The sequence below is a fragment of the Dasypus novemcinctus genome, chromosome 5, assembly GCF_030445035.2.
Source record: "Dasypus novemcinctus isolate mDasNov1 chromosome 5, mDasNov1.1.hap2, whole genome shotgun sequence".
In the NCBI taxonomy this organism is placed as follows: domain Eukaryota; kingdom Metazoa; phylum Chordata; class Mammalia; order Cingulata; family Dasypodidae; genus Dasypus; species Dasypus novemcinctus.
In genome coordinates this window covers 36786266-36804378 of record NC_080677.1, presented here as the reverse complement: position 1 = coordinate 36804378, position 18113 = coordinate 36786266, and the positions used below count along the sequence as shown (strand labels likewise).

Sequence of the window (18113 nt, the reverse complement as noted above, 5' to 3'; positions counted from 1 at the left end):
TAAATTAACTTATTGCTTCTAGCTGACAAATTGAGATTTCCTAACTGGAAGCAGAACCAGCAGCTGCCCACATAGAAGGCCTGCCCCACAGATGCATAAGAGACAAAGTACTGAAATTCAGCCTCGGGGACCTCCCTAACCCTGGGGTACAGAGAAAACCAGGCTCCTTTGGAATCAGCAAGTTAATTTCATCAGCATCCAGGTCAGAGAAGCTGGCTTATTAACATCTTGAGATTGTGGTACCCTTCCAGGCCTGGAGAAAGGGGCCACAGTTCCGGGAATAAGGGTAGGGTCCAAGGTAGGGGGAGTCTTCACTGTTGTCTCAGAAGAGGCCACTTCCCTCCTAAGATGCCTGGGATTTCCCACTTCAGTAGGGGGATGATAATTCAGCATATAGCAGAATTAGGATGGCAGCATGGGAGGACCTCTTTGCCCAGTCTTGAATCAGAAACACAGCAGGGCATATGTGTCACCTTTCTGGCCTACAGAGAGCTAGGCCTAGTCTCAGAACACCCTGCCCTCCTCAGAAAAGCTGAGGCCAGACTAAGAAGTGGCCCAGAGCCACAATAGGACAGCTAAGGCAGCATCAGAGGTTAGGAGAGCCAGCGCCAGATGGGCCAGGCTGGTAACTGTCGGGAGATTTGGCCTCTGGGCCTGGCTGCCCTCCGAGATCAGCCTGCCCTTTCCAACAGGCACACCACAGTTCCCTCGTGTTCTTTCTCCAGGCAATACACCACTTTCCCTAAAGCAGAGCCTTGCAGGCCTGGTATCTGCACAGAGAGGCTCATTCCTGGAAGGAGCCGTTAAATCCTCCACAGTTTCAATTTGCAAGCTTCCTAAGACACAGTGACAAGTGAAACTACATTCTGACAGCATCTGCAAGTTCCCTAGTACCAAGTGACCTCCCTTTTTTTTCTTGGGATACTCCCTCCTATTAAATCAAAGACCCACCCAATCCCAAATCCCAAAATGCAGACATAAGGCACAACACCACAATTAACTTGTGAGATGTAGAGCACCTTTCCTCCTTAGAGCTTAAGTACCAAAGAGAAGTTAGTTTTTCTTCTTCATCTTGAAAACATTGAGACCCTCTGAGCTGGACTCCACCAGCCTGCAGGGAAGCAGTCATGGCAATAATTCTGAGAGTCAGCCAGGACCCACGAGCCTCAGATTAAGGTGGTAAAGAAAGCAAAGCTGCTTTGGCTTTGCTTCTCCTTCCCCATGTATTATCATTTATCCTGCTCTTCTTCCTCTCAGCTGGAAGTCATTTCAGATCAGTGATGGTACTAACTGGTAATTTAGTCGAATTAATAAAGTCTACAACATAGCCTTTCCTGGTCATCTATGCACATTAAAATATGAAGGATCCACTCTCCAAGTGGAACCCACTGAGATCCAAAGGAAAGAAGGCTTAATGGTGGAATTACGGCTTCAAGATTAGGGAGAACCCATTTCTCCCACAAGCAAATAGCAACCCAGGGCTTTGAGGCTAAGAAAGACCCATGTTAGAGGGCAGTGTCGCCCAGCCTCCCACACACATACGGTCCCACACACACACAACCGTCCTTCTCCTGGCTGCCAGAGACATGAGGTCAGGGATTCAGCCCCCAAATCCCTGACCTTGATGCCCTTGAACAGGAATAACCTGAGAGCCATGCTCAGGAATTTGAATAATGGCAATGCCATGCACAGGAAAGGCTGCTGACTTCTGACATAAAAACACTCAGCAGAAGACACTGGAGAAAGTCTAGGAGCAAGACATAAGCTCTGCCAGTGATCTAAATTGAGGGACCTGGTCTAGAGATCTTTGTGTTCTCGAAAAAAGAAGAGAAGTTACATTTTCTTTTTTGCTTTTCACTTTGTGCCATAAGTTATTTTCAACAAAACATGTTGAAAATGATTGAGAGACCCGCTGATCAGTGGCTTATAGTTCCTTCATGGGCAAGATACCGAGTGAGTTGACAGAGACTGGGAACTAAAGGAAGCTAACATTTATTGGGTGATTACTATGTACCATGGATCTTTCATATCTCATCTTATTCAGTCTTCACAACGACACTTTAAGGAGGGAACTATTATTATCCCAGTTTCACAGATGAATAAACCAGCGCACAGATCCTTGAGGTAACTTAGCCAAAGTCACACAGCTAGCAAGTGGCAGAGCTTGACTTTGAACCAGGCTGCAAGACTCAAAGCCTGTGACCTACTTATGCCCTACCATATAGAACTGCACAGATACACCCAGACAATTGGAAATGTGTGTGTGTGTGTGTGTGTGTCCATCCATACATAAGCCAATACTGTAAATACAGAGGTGAGGACCTGGGTAGCTGAGAAAAACCAGATTAGGGTAATGGAGGATTTAATTGAGATACTGTGGGTTAGGTGCTGCCTCTGGGGAAATGAACTGGGAAGCAAGGGAGACTTTCTCCATGCCCTGATGTCCTATTTGAATCTTTTGATCATGTAAATGTAGTTTCTATTTTTAAAACATTGTTAACTGAAAAGATAAAGCTGGATGTTGTTCAGCCACAATATTGAAGTATTTGAAATTTACTGAATTATATATATATTTTTTTAATTAGATATTTGAGGAAATCCACAGAGGCCTATCATAGCACAATGCGGGGGTGCTGGGAGAGGGGGTTTTCATTCAGCACATAAGAGAGAACTCAGTTTTGGAGTGTCGGAGTTGCTCAAGATCAAGGAGCACTAAAAGCGAAACCACCCAGCCATCCTCCTCCAATTTCATTTTCAAAGTAAAAGCCCAGTTAGCACCAGAGGACCTACCACTGCTTCTCTGTTTAGACTGTCAGTAAAAGAACGGATGACCTCACATTCCCCAACAGGCGCCTCCTACAGTGTTGTGCACAAAACAAGACTTTTGTAAATCAATTCATATTTTAAATGTCATGCCTAGCAGAAGTGGTTGTTTTAGCAATCCTGAAGAGACCCCCTACCCGAAGAGAAGAAACCTATTGTGATGTTAACACTGTGTTTTGTAAATAAATTTATTGGTGCAATGCAAGAGTCTCAGTGTCAGTCTGCATGCCTGAGAGCAGTGGTCCTGCAGGCCTTGTCCACAGTCTATTTGCATGAGATCAAGGACCTGCCTGCAAGAGACATCATCCTAAGGGCAAAGGGAGTACTGCAAAAGGGTGACCCGAAAGCAAAGCCTCAGGCATTCAGCGGGCGTGTGATTGGAGCTTAGAGTGGTATCCAAGTTAGTAGATTTCTTCTCAGCCACCTTTAGATTCAAATCAAGTCATGCAGGGAGAGGGAGCTGTGACCACAAACTCCAGAGGTTGCCACAAGCTCCTCCTTTGACATCCCTGTTAGAGGTAACACTCTTCCCATTTCAGCTCAGAGGTTCCCAGCTGACCCAGCACCGTCAAGCCACCTCCTGGGCTCCGCAGCGGGAGCGTGATCACAGGGTTGCGGGCAGTGGTGAAGGGGCCCAGGGGGCAGTGATGATGGTGGCACAAGAAAGACCCCTTGGCACGGAGCTCAAATCTCCACAGGGAGCAGCCCCAAGGAACCACTAGGCCCTGGAGGGAGCAGAGATGTAGGGGACCCAACCCAAGTCTGCTGAAGCAAGTGAGGAAGAAATTGGCAGATGCCAGCATTCAAGTATGCACCTGGAGACTCCTAGAAATATGCGCGTCAGATCTGAGGGATGCCAGAGAGTTCTGCAACTGGTCACAGTGAGAGCCAGGAAAAAAAGAAAACTATAGCACATTACTGGTAATATTAGCTTATTTGGAACCCCAGGCTGGCAGGCTGTGTAGTGTGGTCTGAGAAGCTCAAGTCAGATCTTGGTTGTTTTCAAATACAAATAAACTGCAATACTGAATCCTACCCTATTAATTGAGTAATTGAAGGGTTTTTTTTAATCATAGTCAGCTGTAGCTTTTTTTCTTGTAATTATCTGTGCATGACTTAAGCTTTACTTTTTTTCTCCAAAAGATGCCAAAGTGCAGAATCACTAAAAAAACAAAAAGTAAAAGAAAAAGTAAAGGAAGAGAGATCCTGCTTCTAGGGCTAGCCTCAACAATGACCTAAGCAGCACTTTCCCCACCGCGCCCCCCCAGTTGCGATTCCTGTGATGCTAAAGGACGTCAAGTCACGTTGCACAATCTTAATAAGGTTTCCAATCAGCCCCACCCGCTCTGGCCCCACCCCCCACCCTCCAACAAAGATTTATCAAATGTGGGATTTTCCCATGAGTCTCAATATTAGGTTCTCGTGCCCCAATAAATATGAGACTGGGGATGTCTGCGGTTCATTCTGCTCTTGAGCCCACCAGGAACGAGAGCTCCATCTGCCCTCCAGGACCTGAGCTATGAACTCCCTCTCCACAAGTAAGTGAAGGAAACCCCAAGCCCTGACCGCTGCGGAGCGCCTGTGTGTGAGCGAGTGTGTGGAGCAGCCGGCGGGGAGGGCTGGCAGGCCGCCAGCAGCCCGCAGCACAGCTCCCCCCACCGGGCGCCGGCTCACTCGCGGCTCGCCTTCCCTCCACACAGGCGCTCTCTGCCCAGTCGCCTTCCACCTTGGGCTGCTCCTGGTGATGGCTACTGCTTTCCCTACCCCAGCTCTCCGGGGAGAAGATCCCAAAGATGATGCCACCCCAAATAGACCAGCACTCACCTCTCCACACAAACCTGAAGAACTCATTATGTTCATCCTCAGCAAAATCTCTGAACTGAGAAAGGAGGTGGGTAGCCTTGACTGGTGCTTAAGGACGGCCCGTGGGGGGCACTCACTCTCCTTCCTCCTGGGTGCAGACAGGGGCTCCTGCATTGGGAAGTCTTTGCTGGGTGCTGGGGCAGTTGAGATTTGAGGCCAAAGGGGGTAGACTGTCTTCTGTATTTCTCCTCTGCCGCTGATCTGCTCCTCTGTTAACTTTCCTTCCTGGAAAATACAAGACCGAGCTGGAATCCATGCCCTGGCAGCTCCACACTTGGCACAAACTGAGAAGCATTGTTTCTCAAGGCTCTCTTTTCCCTAACCAAAAATAAGGTCGGTCTGCCTTCTTTCAGTCCCTTGGAATTTGGGAGGATTAGAAAAATACCACCTGAAATGAATGCTCAGCTTCTCAGGGCAGGTGCAGTACTTTTAGGTTTTGCAGGTTTAGTGGTTAGGATTTCCCAAAGTCATTCCAGACAAAATCATAAGTAGGTTAAAGAGGCCCCAAGCTTTAAATGTAATATATTTGACTCAGCTTGGTAGCAAAGAAAAAAATAGAGGAAAGGGGATTGGGAGTCTGGACACTAGTTCCCAGCTTTGAGATCTTGGGCACATCTACCAGCTCTGGGCCCTCTCTGTAAAATTCTACAGCTGGACTAGAGGCGCTCACAGGTCCTCCCAGCTGTCTCCAATTATACTCACCCATTTTCATAAAAATTTCTATCATTTATTAAGTACCTACTATATACTCAGCATTTTCTATGGATATTATGCCTAATCCTTGCAACATACTTGTAAAAGGATAGGTTTAATTTTCCCTAATTTAGACAGAAGGAAACTGAGACAGACTCAGGCTAAATAACAAACCTGAAGTCACAGGTGTTGAACCCAAGTGTGCCCAGCTCTACTGTACCTTGTTTGCTAGGATGCTAACAGGGTGTGACCTCATTTTTCTTAGAGAACTTCCTAGCTGTGGTAGAACTTGAATTGGCCCTCTAGTGGCGTTTGCCTTAGGGGCACTTGTATGATAAGCATTCTGGTATTCCTTTTCAGATATGTGAGAAATATGGCAAGTGTGGAAAAACACCAGAGGCACTAGCAGAAAACAATCTGAACCTCCCAACAATGACAGAAAAAGACGGATGCTTCCATGTTGGGTTCAATCAGGTACAACTCATCACATTTTCACTTTCAGCTGTTCTGCAGGCAAAAATTCTCCCTCTTGCAAGGTCCTTTATGAAGGCAACAAAGAAAGGGCTAGATGTTAGGTACCATGTATATATATATTTCTTGAGGAAGACAATTTAAAGCTTTTTAAAATGCAGCTTACCTGAGGACGGGCACAGGTAGAAACAGCCCCTCTGTGTTGGGATTTTCACATCTCTGGAATGTTAGAGTGAAACCCCAGCATGTTTGACTAGTTGGGTGACCTTTCTCCTCTTGGGCTGTCTGGGAAGGCTCCCTGTCTGCCCTCCCTCCCTGCCAAGGTCATTTTCTACACCCGTCTTCCAAACCGAGAGATGGCCTGCACTGGCTTCCCGTTATTCCCTAAAAGGAGGTTCCAGCCCAACACTGGCAAGGGCAGGAGCACAGCCAGAGGGAAGGGCATCAAGAGAAGAGAAGAGCCCTGTGGCCCCACTTTAGTATCTGTTGGGTTTTGAGTAAAATTGATTAAGTGCTGCACTGATTGTCCAGATATTGTAAATGGGGCAGCTGATGCTGTCCTGTGTGGGAAAACATGATGCCTAAGGAGTATTTGCAGTGCCTTAGAAGGATAGAAGGAGAAATGGCGAAATTATACCAATTTTATACCAATTATATCTTCCTTGCAATAACCAATTTTTTCACCATCTTTCCTCTCAGGAAACTTGCATGACGAGAATCATCACTGGCCTTTTGAAGTTTCAGCTGTTCCTAGAGTACCTGAATAATTTTGAGGGTCATAAGGGAAAGTTTGAAGAGGTGCAGATGGGTACCAATGCCCTGATCCAGATCCTAAAGCAAAAGGTGAGTGGTGAGGAGACATCACTTGATGTGGTGGAAGAGCGGCTGGAAGGAGGCAGCCTAGAGAATCTGGGGGTGCAATGCCAAGTCAAAAAAGATAGCTACCTGGAAATAGAAGGAGCCAGGAAATACTCCTGATATAGCTAAAACTTTTGTTTTCTCCATTCTACAAAGGGCATCCAATACTCTATTTAAGACTACATTAAATAAGATGGATTTTAACGTCAATATCTAATAACTTAAGAACTAAAATAATAGGTATCTGAAGCAGAAGAAGACACATCAGACCATACTCAGTGGTCCATAGTAACAAAATACAGAGAGCATAAAGAGTATTTTAATATTAATTTTTGCCAAGTGACATTCTCTGTCATTCTGGTAGTTTCTACTCATTTTCCCTACTTATTACCAGAAGAGTTATTGCAGAGAAATGGCCCAAAGGTGAAGGATGGTAGAGGAGGTAGCTAGCTATTCAAATGCCAAATAATGGCTAGTTGACTGCATGAAGTGTGAATGAACCAATCCAGCCCCACCCCACCCCAACCCCCACCCCCATTTAGAGCCTTTTGCTCTAAAGCAGGGCTTCTCACTCTTTCGAGTGCATGTGAATCCCCTGGGGATATGGTTCTAAGCAGAATCTGATTCTAGTCTGCTTGAAGCCTGTAAGTCACCTTTCTAACAAGATCAGAGGTGATACTGCCCCTCCGGGAACACACTTGCAGGTGGAAGGCCTCCAACAAGTTATTTGGCCCTGTGTTCGGTGGGCCTGTGGGGAGGGGTTTCCCTGCCATCTTTACACCACCGGATCTGAGTTCACAGTTCCCTGGCTCTGAGGGGACTCCCAACAGATGCTAGAGGGTGGAAGGAAGGGAAACCAGAGAAAAGTATTCAAGGCTACTAAATACTCCACCACATGCCTTGAACTATAGGTTCTCCCTACAGTTCAGTCAACCAACATCTCTTGAATTCCAGCTATAGCCAGGCATGGTTTCAGAAAAGACTACAAGATAAGATACCGTTGCTGCCTTCCAGATGCTTATGGCCTAAAGGGCGCAGCAAAGGGCGCTCACAGCTCAGTCCCTATGAAAGGGGCTTATGCAGGTTGCTGGGCTCCATGGAGAAGCACCTCCTTCCATCTAGGCGAGTTAGGACAGGTGGCCCCATCCATCTCATTCACCCCAACATGAAACAGCTTCCCCACAGCTTAGAGCATCCATCCACAGCAAGGGATGTCTTCGATGTTTAAATGATCCTTTTTGCTCTCTTTTCAGATAAAGAATCCAGATAAAGTAACCCTTGACCCAACTGCAAATGCCATCCAGCTGACTGAGCAGCCGCAGAGCGACTGGCTGAAGAACACAACAATTCACCTCATCCTGCAAGACCTCAGGAAATTCTTGGAGAACAGCCTGAGGGCTCTTCGGAATTATGCAGCCGAAGATTAGAGTAATTCGAAGATTAGAGTAATTCGTGGGCATTCCTTCTTCTGGTCAGAAACCTGTCCGTTGGGCACATAATTTATGTTGTTCTCTATGAAGAACTAAAAGTATGAGCATTAGGACACTATTTTAATTATTTTTAATTTATTGATATTTAACTATGTGAAATTAATTTATATAAGGGCTAGATATTTATATTTTTATAAAAAAATGAGATGCCACTTGAAATATTTTATGTATTAGTTTTGAAATATTAATATAAAATGGCTGTGCTGGCCATATCTTGTTTGAGCCAAATCATTTCTTATAATGCATAGGCTTACCTCAAAGAAATTGTTAACTTATACATCTTTTTTTAAAAAAAATTTATATTTATATAATTTTCAAATTGTTTTTATACCATTAAAAAGCCTTTTAAAAACCAGCAACCAAGCTTGTGTGTTTTATGAAGCTCAATATAAATAAGTTGCCACCACCACCGAAACAAAAAAATTATAATCATCCAGAGGAATATAGAGTTGAACAACTACGAGTGGTTTATACTAAGCATGGGACTTTATAACACAGGGAATCCTTGTGTTAGAAGATGGACTGTGGTTAACAGAACAAATGGAATGTTGTCTCATGAACTATAACAAACATATAATACTAATACAGAGGGTTAATAATCAGGTGGGCTGGGAGAAAATGCACCAAATGTAAGATATGGGCTACAGTTAGTAGTAATACTTTGACCATATTCTTTCACAGTTTGTAACATTTCACAACAAAAGTAAGGTGGTGGTGGGGGTTGATGTATGGAAGCCCTGTATGATGTTATACATGTTTGTTTTGTAAGTTCATAACTTTCACTATATACTTATTATTTATGTTCATGTATGAATAAATGACAATAAAAAAATTTTTAATGGAAAAAAAAAAATAGAGTTGGAAAAGCTGCCACATGCCAGACACCAAGCTAAGTGCAATATCTATCATATTTAATCTTGGCACTTACAGACTCTTTTACATATATGGAAGAGTACATGATCTGCTAAGTCACCTAGTAGGGAAGTTATACATGGGGCCAGATCTGAAACCCAGTACTACCTTCCTCCAGGTCCCCTGTTCTTAACCTTTAGGGCTCACTGCCTCCCAGAGAAGGAAAGATGTTGGAGAATGTCCCAAGACATATAAACGTAAAGATACAAGCAAATGCCTTTGAGACCACACAAACACGTGTAAAAGTGTAGGAGTTAGCTGGGCCATAATACGCAGGAAGAGCTTTCCAGGTAGAGGGAACAAACAGCACATGCTGAGATCTAAATAAAGAAATAGCATCTGATAGCGGAGAGACTGGAAAAGGTACAGTATGTCCAGTGCATAGAGAAGAAGAAGGAGGGTGGTTGAGATGGAGTGCAGAGGGAATGGCTCATGGACAGCATCAGAAGCCATATTAAAAATATTTTTTTAAATCTTTTCATTAATGAGACCTTGACTGTGTCATTTAACTCATCTGTGTTCATCTGTGTATCTTTCTGAACACTAGAGGAACAACTGAGTTAGTGGTTGGAATTAGATAAGATGAAAGCACCAGGACAGAACTTTTTAGGAATAATACTTCCATAACTTGCTTGTTGAGCTGCCTTTTCCTGTTGTTGTTTTATTTTGGAATAGTTATTTCAAAATTTTAAAAAATTGGGAAGCCAATATAAATGGCTTTACTTGTCCTAGAACTATCTCTTAATAAACAAATCTAGGAGGGAAAAGATGTGGCTCAAGTAGTTGAGTGCTTGCTTTCCACGTGGGAGGTCCCAAGTTCAGGAGTGACAAAACAAATGAAAAAAAGGTGCCTCTCATGATGTGGACCATTGACCATGGGGTGCAGAGATGCCCAGAGATGTACTTACCAGGTGCAATGGATGTGTCATGATGATGGGAGTGAGGGTTGCTGGGGGGGGAGTGGTGGGGTGGGGGTGGTAGGGTTGAATGGGACCTCATATTTTTTTAATGTAATATTTTTACAAAATCAATTAAAAAAAAAAAAGGTGCTTCCTAAAAAAAAAACAACAAGCAAAACAAATGAAAAAAACAACTCAGGAGAGCCAATATGGCTCAGTGGTTGAGCAACAGCTTCCCACATACAAGGTCCTGGGTTCAATCCCCAGCCCCCGTTCCTGAAAAAAATAAAAGAATGAAACAAATACAAATATATATACACACACATATGTGGTTTTTTAATTTCAGAACATATTTCACATGTGTTGAGAAGGCACGGGTGGGTTTTAAGTAGTGGAATGATATGTGAGATTTACATTTTAATAAGATCACTCAAGCTATAGTGTGGAGGATGGGTGGGAAAGGACTGGAAAAGGATGCTGGGAGAATAATGCAGAGGTCCAGAGGAGAGATGACAATGCCCTAAGTTATGATGGCGGCAATGGCAAGAGAAGATAGGGCAATGGCAACTCCCAGTGAAAGATGATAGGAGCTAGATTCAATGGCATGTGCTGAAAGGTGAGCAAGTTTCAGGAACTCTGGAGGACAGAGTATAGGCTTAGAGGAAGAAAGAAGGAGGGCTGGATGGAGGATTTTGTTTTGAGGGTATTCCATTCATTCATTTATTCAAATATTCTCTAAGCATCTGCAAAGGTGGGGGGCGGGGACAGGGGGGATACCAGGGGGAATAAGACAGGCAAGGTCTAGAGAAAACAATTCAAAGGCACAGCACTGTCATATGCTAAGTACCCATCATTATGGGAGCAATGATTTATTTGTAGGCTTAAAGGAATTGATTCAGTTTAATGAGATAGTGGTTGGGCTGCTGCAGATAAGGGGTTGCAGGGGTTACAGGATTTTTTACATCTCTAAGATAAGTAACAGATCTAGAAATGGGAGTATGAGGTTGCACCTTTATATGTGAAGTGCTCCTTCACAATCATACTCTAGTTTCCTTTCCCCTTTTTTTCCCAAGCCAGCATTTCTGGTACTCTGGTACCCAGGAATCTGCTTTTTCCTTCCCATCCTTTCCCTTCCCTTCCCAGCCCTTCCCTTCCCTTTATTTTTTCACAAATTCCCAGGTGTCTCTGATGATTCAAGTAGAGAACAAGGGAATACTCTAAACAGATCCAAAATCAAGATTTTAAATAAATTAGGTCAATAGCCATGGCCCCTGCTATTTCCCAAAATGCTCTACCATCGTGGCTTTTGCTCTTTCCTCAGAAGTCCCCAGTTCATCCTCTCTAGGACCAAAACTAAATTTTAGGTCATTTTCCTTTAAGACGACGGTGCCTAGGGGACTTCTGGATAAAAACAGTGAAGTAATATTTTACTCTACTCCCCTCTCTCAAAATTGACTGAAAACAACAAGGACGAAACTTTGAAGGAAAAAGAAAAACAACATCATCAGTGAAACAAGAACCCAACCATGTCAGTCTACAATCACACGAAGCACGTGGTCCAGAGACTGTGGTGTTTGGACCAGATGTGAGGAAGCCAAGTACCTGCACAGCACACGTTTCCCCAAGAAGGCATTCTGAAGGGCCTCGCCAGGATCTTTCCATCAGAGCAGGGGTTCTCATCCTTTTTCGGGTACCACGGTCCCCTTTGCCAGCAGATGAAAACCACGGGCCCCTTACTAAGTCTACAATATACTGTGTATTATTTAATAAGTATATCACACCTGCACCAACGCATACCCACGAAAATATTTTTTTGAATTTCAATTCAAGCTCACAGACCCCTTGTTAAGAACCCCCACTTTAGAGCATCAAGTGCTGTGGGCGGGAATGGCCCCAGAAGTGGGATATACAACCTGTTTTGACATAACACGCTTCTTTAATGAGAACTAATTCAAATAAAATTGGTAACTGAATTATGCAGAAATTGTGTGGGTTCCCAGATGATCTTTCCCAGGCCTTTAATATTTGAAGATACTAAGGGCACATTTTCTCACAATTAAAGAGAAAGTTTTAATAATACATGAAATTTTTTTTTTTTAATTTTTAAAAGTTGAAAATCCTTCATGCAAGTAGTGACTGGCTTAGTGGCTTTAAACACCTTCTACATTTTCTACTATGGTAACAATCTCAGGAACTGAGAGTGTACGCTAAGACACTGAAGAGGCATTCCCCCATGTGAAAAAAAAAGAAAAAAATCAATTAATTAAGAGACTCCTATACTTGGGATCAGCAGATTTTTAAAGATGCAAATTATCTTAAGGGCCTATACCTGGGTTTTTTAATAGTGGCCATTATAATAGATATAAAAATCTCATTGCAGCTTTGATTTGTGTTTCCCTAATCGCTAGTGATGTTGTACAGTTTTTCATGTACTTTTTGCCATTTGTACTTCTTCTTTGGGCAAATGTCTATTCAAGATTTTTGCCCATTTTTTAATTTGGTCATTTGTCTTTTTATTTATTTATTTATTTTTAAGATTTATTTATTTCTCTCCCCTCCCCTCCCACCCTGGATGTCTGTTCTCTGTGTCTATTTGCTGCGTCTTCTTTGTCCGCTTCTGTTGTTGTCATCAACACAGGAATCTGTGATTCTTTTTGTTGCATCATCTTGTTGTATCAGCTCTCCGTGTGTGTGGCACCATTCCTGGGCAGGCTGCACTTCCTTTCGCGCTGGGCGGCTCTCCTTACGGGGCGTACTCCTTGCCCATGGTGCTCCCCTACGCGGGGGACACCCCTGAGTGGCACGGCACTCCTTGCGCGCATCAGCACCGTGCATGGGCCAGCTCCACACGGGTCAAGGAGGCCCGGGATTTGAACCGCAGACCTCCCATGTGGCAGATGGACGCCCTAACCACTGGGCCAAGTCCGCTGCCTCATGCCTCTTTTTACTGCTGAGTTGTAGCATCTCTTTCTTCCATTGAGTCAGCTGCCTTTTCACCCTTTTGACAAAGTCCTTTGAAGTACAAAAGAGTTTAATTTGGAGGAGGTCCCATTTATCTATTTTTTTATTTTGTTTTTCATGCTTTGGCTATAAAATCCAAGAAACCACCATCTACCACAAGATCTTGAAGATGTTTTCCTTCTTTTAATAGTTTTATGGTCCTGGATTATATTTGTAGATCTTTGATCCATTTTGAGTTATTATTGTATAGAGAGTGAGATAGGCATCTTCTTTCATTGTTTTGGTTATAGATATCCAGTTCTTCCAGCACTATTTGTTGAAGAGACTGTTGTGGACTAGTAATGTGGACTTGGTAATAAGTTGGCTATAGAAATGAGGGTTTATTTCTGGACTCTCAATTCTATTCCACTGATCAATGTATCTATCTTTATGCCAGTACCATGCTGTTTTGACCACTGTACCTCTGTAATATGTTTCAAGGTCAGGCAGTGAGTGTCCTCCCAGGTAGCTCTTCTTTTTTAGGATGTTTTTGACTATTCAGGTGCCCTGTCCCTTCCAAATAAATGTGGTAATTGTCATTTCCATTTCTGTGAAGAAGGCTGTTGGAAATTTTATTTGTATTGCATTCAATCTATAAATCAGTTTGGGTAGGATTGACATCCTCATGATGTTTAGTTTTCCAATCCGTGAACCTGGAATGTCTTTCCATTTGTTTAGATCTTCCTTGATTTATTTTAGCAGTGTTTTAGAGTTTTGTGAATATAGGTCCTATACATCTTTGGTTAAATTGATTCCTAGGTATTTGAGTCTTTTTGTTGCTATTGTAAATGGAATATTTTTCTTGTATCCTGCCACTTTGCTGAATTCATTTATTAGCTACAGAAGCTTTGTTGTAGACATTTTGGAATATTCTAAATATAGGATCAAGTCATCTGTGAAGAGTGAGTGCTTTACTTCCTCTTTTCCTATTGGATGCCTTTTTTTTTCTTGTCTAATTGCTCTAACTATAACTTCTAATACAATGTTGAATAACAGTTGACAGCTGGTTCCACAAACTTCTGCTCTTGGGTTCCACAGAATCCTCTGCTCCAGCCCTTCCCAAGTATGGTTGGGCGGTGATTTCCTACATGATTGGCATAATCCTGCATCAGTCTAACATATTTCCCTTTTGTTTCAGCTAGCCAGAATCTATTTCTGTCACTTACAACCCAGAAAACCTTAACTCACGCAACCTGATAGCTGTTTTTCAAAAGAAGCTTCTCAGAACCTGAGTTCCAAAAACTTTAATTAAAAAAAAAACCTAAGCCAAGCACTTGTGATTCCTGGAAGTTAGCTGTATGGCACACACTGTTCTAGTTATATCAACTCATTTTCCCTGAAGAGAAAGCAAGTCAGCTGCACAGCAGGCCTCACTGGTAAGAGCCTGATCCCCCAGCTTGAGTGACCATGCTAGTGTCTGACCATATGAATCACTCAGAGGCATTCAGACTAGCAGTCCTCAGTCTCACCACAAAATGCTCCTGTGATTCTGTGAATCAACCAATCCAACTTGCTTATTTTTATCAATTTTTTATCTTTATTATTATTAACAATATATATTTTTTCAATAGAGGAGTAGAATGAGTTAAAGAGTATCTAACAGTGTTCATAATCTAGATAGTTGGACAATCAATTTTCAGATGTTATTCTGTATTGCTATATTTGTGTAACACACAAATTAACCATTGCTAAATAAGAAGCAGCTCAATAACTTTCCCAAGGTCACACACAATCTGTAAGTGGTGAGCTGGACCTCAGACCCAGGTCCCACAGCTAGTAAGTCACAGAGCTAGAATCTGGCTGACTTTGTCTTAAAGCAACAAGGATGTCTCTTTTTCACTTAGTTCCAAGGTTACCTCATTTCCTGCCATAGGACTAAGAAGTTTCTTTCAGAGAAAATGCCACCCCATCACCTTAAAACTCTATCCAAATGACTTTCTTGTCACTTAAAGTAAAATTGTTCATTCTTAATGTTAAAAGTTATAATAATGTTATTGTTCAGGACAAGTTAGGAATGCCTATGCTCTTTTTTAAAAGATAAAGAAATGTATACATATGGAGGCTTTTGCAGGAGAAGAGAACCAGCAAAGGAGATTGAAATGTAGCAGCCATGAGGCAGGATTAAAACCCAATGTTGCACCAGGGAACCGAGAGTGCCTACAACTGCAAGCAGGAGAATTGGATCCATCATCCACGTGGAATCTAAGCCCCGTCTCAATGTAGAGGTGGAGTGGACATCACCATCCCAGAGATCATAGAATGGAATAAAATATGGATTAGAGTGGATTTACTGATATTCTACTATAAAACTTTGTGACTACTAATAGAAAAAAAAAAAAAAAACACACACACACAATAATGCCTGGAAGACAAGAAAAGAAAATACTTCAAAGAGGAAGGAGTGGGTCTGCTGTGCCGGATGCTGCTAAAAAGGTCTAGCAGGAAACAGTCTGACTACTACATTTAGCAGTGTGAAAGTTTCAGAAGCATTCTCAGATAAATATTCATAATCTTAAAACCTAAATCTAAGGAAATATCAAAACCAAACATCCAACTTAAAAAGCTAGAAAAACAAAAGAAATGCAAAATAGAAAAAATTATTTTTCCAAAACCATAAATGTAACCACTCAAAAGAAACAAACAAGCAAAAAACTCTACAACCATAGAACTGATAATTCCAAGAGTTAGTTCCATAAAAGACCAATAAATTAGTAAATAAATCTCTGGTGAGACTGAGCAAGAAACAAAATACACAACACCAATTAGTATTAAAAAGTGGGTATCACCCCAGCTTCAAAGATTTTTAAATTATATATTTTAAAAATGTCATGTACAACTTCAGGCCAAAAGTATTTTTATTGATAAAATGGATTCTATTTTAGGAAATTACATATTACCAAAATTGACTCAAAGGAAAACAAGAAATGGCTCAATAACCATTAATTAATTAGAAAAGACTAAAAGATACATGTCTCTAAAAACTCAAGTTAAATGGTCATAAAGCCAGGTTCTTTTATTAAAACTGTAAGAAATGTTAGTTCCTAAGTTACTTAACTTGTTTCCAACAACAGAAAATTAAGGAGACTAGAATATTTTTTAACAAACTTGATAGAAAATTACAAAGTATTTTCACTTAAGAATAAATATTGAACCTTAGCAAAATGAATTTAGCAGATTAGTAAAAATAATAATATATTATGAACAGGCCATATTTATTCCAGGAATGCAAAGATCATGAAATACTAAGAAACCTATCAATAAAATTCTTTGCATTAGTAGATTAAAGAAATATCATATGATCATCTTAATGGATTCCAAAAAGACATCTGATAAAATTCAACATCCATTCTTTTTTTTTGTTAAGGTTCTGTGGCCAGAAATCAAACCCTGGACATTGTATGTGGGAAGCCAGGGCTCAACCACTGAGCCTCACTTTGGCTCCCCATGTGAGAAGCAAGCCCTTAACTGCTCGAGCCACATCTACTCCCTTAACTATTTGGCATTTTTTCATAAAAAAATAAACCATGGTATTGTTATCAGAGTCAGTATCTAGGTTCTTGGCTTCATCCAAGAAAGAATTCAAGGATAAGCCACAAATTAATTAAGTAGAGAATTTATTGGGGTGTAAAGCAAGAGGAAGAAAGGACACCTTCAGGGACGAAGCCTGGCATTCTCAAGGGAGAAAAACATGAAGTTCTGTCCTGGGGTCCCCTGTTTTATGAGGGTATAGGACTCCAGAATCTGTGCTGATCAGCATATTTAAGACCAAGCAAGGGAAGTCTATTGGGTGGTTTGATTTGCTTAGCAGTGTGGGGGTTGGTGTCCGGTCGCGATTGGCTTCTGGCTGCTGTCCATGAGCCCTGCAGTACATATTGGCCAGTGGTTATTGGCCTCAGGTCACTGTCCACTAGACAGGAGGTAACCTGAAAGGGAGTGGGAGGTGGGGGTGGAGCCCCTCCTGTGCCTTCCCTGTTTCCAGCCCTGTAACAGTGTTGCTAGCTGCCTTCTGATAAGGCAGCCCTTGGGTATGTCCTTGTAAGTTGCCCCTTCCAAACTTGCTTGTGTGAGTCAGCAGGCTGATGCGAATCAGCAGGTCATTGTCTCAGTTTCTGTTTGTGTGGCTTATTAGATTTTTTGTCCGCTTTCTCCTTAGGTCCCTATTCTATCCTGCCTCAGTATAACCTTCTTAAAGGACAATTTGGCAGTAGCTATCAATATTTAAAACTGGTATACCATTTGACTGACAAATCTATTGCTATGAAATTACTCTCCAATAATATTTATATACATTTGCAAAGATATATAAAAAAGAACATTCACTAGCAAAAAAAATGCCTACCAATTAGGGGGAAAATTAAATAAATTGCAGGGAAGTGGATTTGGCTCAACTGATAGAGCATCCACCTACCATATGGGAGGTCCAGGGTTCAAACCCAGGGCCTCCTGATCTATGTGGTGAGCTGGCACATGCGCAGTGCTGATGCTCGCAAGGAGTGCAGTGCCACACAGAGGTCTCCCCCATGTAGGGGAGCCCCAAGCACAAGAGTACGCCCCATAAGAGAGCCGCCCCACACAAAAAAAGCCTGCCCAGGAATGGTGCCACACACACAGGGAGCTGACACAGCAAGATGACACAACAAAAAGACACACAGATTCCTAGTGCTGATGACAAGAATGCAAGCAGACACAGAAGAACACACAGTGAATGGACACAGGGAGCAGACAACGGTGAGGGAGGGAGGAAAGAGAAAGAAATTTTTTTTAAAAATCTTCTTTAAAAAATTAAATAAATAAATTGCAGTCCATCTACACAATGAAATCCAGTGCAGCCATTAAAGAATGAAATAACTCTGTATATTTACACTTGGTCAGATGCCCAAAACAAGAGTAAGTAAAATAAAGCAAATTGAAAAATTGTATGCATTGAATGATGCCATTTTTGTTTAAAATTTGTATGTTCCTATACATTTGGGAAGAAAAGGGTTTAAAAGGCTATACGCCAAGTCATCATCTTGGTTATGTCTGAGAAACAGGGTTGGGAGGATGTATTTTCTCTATTTAATTCATTTGCTCAGCAAATACTCATTGAAAGTTTACCTCTGGT

General features: G+C 42.0%; 1 protein-coding gene and 1 pseudogene across 1 annotated transcript; one reads left to right on the top strand and one right to left on the bottom strand.

Annotated features, from left to right (window-relative positions):
- The window catches only part of LOC101444420 (threonylcarbamoyl-AMP synthase-like), a 257591-nt pseudogene that overhangs the window by 134812 nt on the left and 104666 nt on the right, over window positions 1–18113 (bottom strand).
- IL6 (interleukin 6) lies at window positions 4276–8221 on the top strand. The gene is made up of 5 exons (XM_058296890.2): window positions 4276–4361; window positions 4524–4714; window positions 5740–5853; window positions 6550–6693; window positions 7962–8221. Exons 1-5 carry the CDS (start codon window positions 4343–4345, stop codon window positions 8133–8135), a joined length of 642 nt encoding a protein of 213 aa, XP_058152873.1. The 5' UTR covers window positions 4276–4342; the 3' UTR covers window positions 8136–8221.

Excerpts from the sequence above, each read along its gene's own strand:
- IL6 (XM_058296890.2), top strand. Across the intron at positions 4,715-5,739 it reads TCTCTGAACTGAGAAAGGAG|ATATGTGAGAAATATGGCAA; the intron begins GTGGGTAGCCTT and ends ATTCCTTTTCAG. Across the intron at positions 6,694-7,961 it reads TCCAGATCCTAAAGCAAAAG|ATAAAGAATCCAGATAAAGT; the intron begins GTGAGTGGTGAG and ends CTCTCTTTTCAG.